General features: G+C 36.0%; 1 protein-coding gene across 1 annotated transcript in view; it reads left to right on the top strand.

Annotated features, from left to right (window-relative positions):
• Positions 1–124: 124 nt before the first annotated feature.
• The window catches only part of pex14 (peroxisomal biogenesis factor 14), a gene marked incomplete at its 3' end in the record, with an annotated part of 42,793 nt that continues 38,395 nt past the window's right edge, over positions 125–4,522 (top strand). Inside the window, 2 exon segments of the mRNA XM_014015783.1 lie at positions 125–168; positions 1,429–1,479. Coding sequence (XP_013871237.1) covers positions 133–168; positions 1,429–1,479 — 87 coding nt within the window.

The raw sequence follows: 4,522 nt of genomic DNA, 5'->3' as shown, positions 1-4,522 counted from the left end.
TTATTATTATTATTATTATTATTATTATTATTATTTTGTTAATTTCACACAGAAAAACAAAATTTTGATGGACTGTGAATGCTTTAGGAAAAGCAATCGAACACGATTGAATCGAACTGTCGAGGGACAGAAATGGCATCCACCGAGCAACCTGACTCACCAACACAGGTCTCTCTATCTATACGACCTCTCATACATTCACCGTTTGGTGTCCGGATGTAACTACGAATCGTTTGAATGTATTTATGTAATGTGTAGCTTTTAAATGACGCTCACTTCAAGTGGTTACTTCTCAGCTAATTGAAGGTAGCATGGTACATGCTTGCTAGTTAGCATGCTAACTACGTTGTGTTTCAAAGTTAGCACTCAAAGATGTGTTATAAAGTGGGCAGAAATCATTCTAGGTTTTACACATACGTTTTTATAAAAACCTTGGCTTGTTTGATAGTCTATTTACTTTGACCAAAGGTTAGGTTTTCTATTTACCCATCATGTAGCATTGCTTCTGTCTTGTTATGGCTGCTTGTTTAGGGTAAAGGTCACTGAAATATAATGAATTGTTTTCCTAAGGCCAACTAGCATCCAAGACAACACAAGTTAAAGAAAAGATTGGTTTATCTAATCAAACTTTAATAACGTCTTTGCTGCTGCAATTACAGGACTGTTAATTTGAGGTTGCAAATTTGAAATACACCAAACTAAATGAAGTATTAAAAATGTAGAATGTATTCTGACCTAAATAACTCAATGAGACAGAAAATAAATGAAAGGACAAACAGAAGTGTTGTGACGTCACATCTTTCATTTACATCATCTGCCAAGAAAAGATGAAGTTAAAAACATTTTAGTTACTTTATATTTTCTTGTCTCATTTGTACATGATACTGTATTTATATATATTTTTTATTTGTAATTTCTTTTTGCATGTATACACATGGCAGGGGGTGTAACTTGTTTGCTTATTGTACACACATAAAAATGTCTTTTAACTATGAATGATACACTTGGAGTCAATTCATGCCATATGACCTGTTTGATTTTTAGTGAAATGCAATTGTCAATGAAAAGTAACATGCAATTGATTCTCTAATATTTTCTCTGATAAAGTTATGAAAATGTTATTTCCTAACCCTTTCTCCTTGTCATCAAAGGTTCTAAATATATTCTTTTTAAACAGCTAAAATTAAAACAAATCTATTTCATTGTCAAAGTAGACAGACAGACACGTCTGTTTCAAATTCTATAACTAGATTTTAATGCTTTAGGCTTTTAAAAATCAGTTATAATTTCTTAAGACAGTAAAGTTACAGGGGGCTGTGTTTTTCTATGCCTGTTTGAATCATTTAAAAAAAGCTAGTTGTAAAATAACATCACCACTATCCCCCAGTAGATGGCTCTATAACACTACTGTTTAATTTGTCCCTGCAGCCTGGCCTTCCGCCTGGAGATGTCGAAGCAGCCCGTCCCAGAGAAGCTCTGGTAAGTGTCAGGAGGATAATGCAAATTATTTTATCCATAGGACAGCAAGGTGAGAGAAAAACAAAACAAAACACACAATTTAAGTTTGACAGTTTAATGTAAGTAAATTCTCACTGTTAGGTGAACCTAATTGCACTTTTATTTCATAATTTACCTTTTTGAGACTAGCTTATACAAAGAATTGGATTATTTTTAAAATTATGATTCAAGTATTGATGGTAATTAATCAGAACTAATTGTTCAGAGTCTGAACATTTTTACTTAAACATGATTTCTACTGACTATAGTTTTTTTTTCTGTGATCATCTGTTTAAGCATAAAATCAGTGCCTGTAATATTTTTGTAAGAATGGATGTCTACACTTTTTAGCAGCACATAATGAAGCACTTCTACTCTTAAATTGTGGCACATTTTATTTACATAATTTGATGAAATTACAAATTTCCCTAGGCCGCTCCATTGTAAAAGACTTCTAATTAGCAGACAGTCACTTTAGTATCACACTGACGTTCCTGAGCTGTAATGAGAGGACACTTTATTTTAAAAAGTCTATTTTAACAGCAACGGTTGCTTTAATCATGCATAGCGTAAAACTTAGACTTCAGACTTTAAGACTTTTTTTTAATTTGGTTTGACAATAACAAAACTGTCTTTGTTTACAGAGAAGAAAGTCAATTTTTTGTGGGAGATGTTTCTTTGTAGTCTTGTGTGCCTTATTTAAGCAGTTCAAGTTGTAAATAATGACTAAAGAAGGCACCTAACAGCAGTAAGCATCAGTTGTTTTTTAAATAATGGTTAAAGGGAAGTGTTTATAAGGACTTTTGCTGTTGCTAAATGAGATGGAAACCATCTCGAGTACATTCACTGTCCTTGTATGGGCACAGCACCCAGGTTTATATTGTTCAGCCTGCATGTCTCAATGTCATTCGCCACCATTCACTCTTCATCTTTCCCCCATCATCCCTTCATGCCAAGGCTAATTTAATCCTGGGTTTATTGATTGTGGGAGCATTCTCCCAGGCTTTCTTTCAATTTACTTCAATTTCATCATCCCAGTGCACTTGAAGACTGCCTCCTCAAAAAGGGAAGAAATTCTTGTTACAAAGGTCCTGATTCAAGACAGGCTGACAAGTCCCACCACCACCCTCACTTCCAGCCCCCTTTTTTCTTTTTGATGAGCTGCTCTTTCCCAGTTAAGTGGATTATTACAGTAGGGATAATTCTTGTCACATGGCATTATTTGGATGAGGTGAATAATTGAAATTTGTGTCTGAAAGGATTTTATCTGGATGAGAGGAAAGGGAGTGCTGGCAGGGTTGGGAGGGACAAGAGAAAGGGAGCGTACGAACACACACACTCACACATAACGCACTTTTTTTTCTTCCTTAACATTCATGTGCACACGGCCATGTCAGACAAGCCCAGTGTGTCAGACTGGGGACACCAGTCATGCTAACAGGTTCTGACTCACCTCGCCCAGATCAGCAGGCCCTGGCACACTGCACGGCGTGGGCTCTCCTTAGTGGCAAGAGGGCCCACCTCGGGGGGCCAGTGCCACAGCCTCTGCCACCATGCAGACCCAAGGGGAAGCTCTGAACCTGCAGTTAAAGATTATGTAAGTGTGCACTCCACAGTTGACTGGTATATCAGTCACTGCCAGCCGCTGTTGTTGCCTCTGGCATGCCGTTTGCTTCCTTTTATCCCAGCTCTCTGTCTACAATCCCCACCCTCCTTCCACCTTTTGCTCACTCTTGTGGCTGCAGTACACATACCAGTCGATTGGTGTTCCCTTACTTCTTTTGGCTTTTTACCTCTTTTGTAATGTGACACCCTTTGATCAACCTCCATCTCCAGTTTTCACTGCCTTTAAGGCAATATTTGCAAGTTTTGTGTGCTGTGGTGCATTTAGAAATCATGTTGCTACAGTAGAAAATGATAACTGTGTCAGCTCGACAAGGAGTAATACAAAAGATTATCACAATTTGAGATTAGACTAGATGGAGTCATTCATTCCTAAATATTGTTTACCTTTTAAGGTCTTTGACAGGTTTCATTAGTTAATTAATCAGTTTAAATAGCTAAAATGCTTTAAAAACAGTTGCTAATACTTGTTTAAGCTTCCTTGTTTTTAATTTAGGAGTGTCTTGCACTTTAAAGTCTAAGCTGCAACCCTCACTATTATTTTAAAGCTAAAGTATAATGTAATAGCTGCAAAAGATAAAATGAAATCAACATGTCAATCTTAGGATTGAGCAACAAAGCAAGCAGGGGCCAGCAGTGTATAATAAAAATTCTCTTTTTTGGTAATAATAGAAACACATTTTTTTAACTAAACTCTGCTCATAATACTTCTGCTGAAAGACTGCATTTAACATCCTCATAAAACAGTAAACCTTTGGTCTGCGACATAGACAAAAAAAAAGTAAAAAAGAACGATTTCACTAATAAACCTTTGTCTTTTTTGTGATTTGTTTTTTGGTCCAAACATTCAACATCAAAAACCCAAACATGATAAGAGATATATGTCCAATTTCATGAAAAATAATGACCTATGCAGCAGGGTCACACTCTTTGTTATTGCCTTAACGATAGCTTAGACAAGTCACATCATTTATTTCTGTTCATTTGCCTTTTTTGATTTTTCAAGATCTTGTATTGTTCTTGAACTGTTGCATAGTGTCTTTTTCTGCACACTTAAAACAATTTGAAAAATGTTTTGGCCAGATGTGAGCAACAGTTTGTTTCTAGAGAACCATTTTGTGCTAGTTAAAACAAACAAAACACTATTAGGGGAAGAAAAAACCCAGGAAGCTTCGTTAAAGGGGCAATATTATGTGTTTTTCAGACATATATTTAAATACTATACCATAATAAAGTATCTATGTCACCTTTAGCTGTTATTAAAATGCGTTTTTATTTTTAAATAGAAAATAAATTTATCTTCTCATCACTTCCTAATGTTAGGAGCTCCACAGACAGTTTAAGTTTCAGTTTCACCCGAGAGCCTGCAGAAGTGATGGGCGGGGTTTGTGGGGAGTGGGGG

The sequence above is a fragment of the Austrofundulus limnaeus genome, unplaced genomic scaffold (genome assembly GCF_001266775.1).
Source record: "Austrofundulus limnaeus strain Quisiro unplaced genomic scaffold, Austrofundulus_limnaeus-1.0 Scaffold134, whole genome shotgun sequence".
NCBI classification, from domain to species: Eukaryota; Metazoa; Chordata; class Actinopteri; order Cyprinodontiformes; family Rivulidae; genus Austrofundulus; species Austrofundulus limnaeus.
Note: the sequence above shows the minus strand (reverse complement) of the source record. Positions and strands in the feature narration are given on the sequence as shown.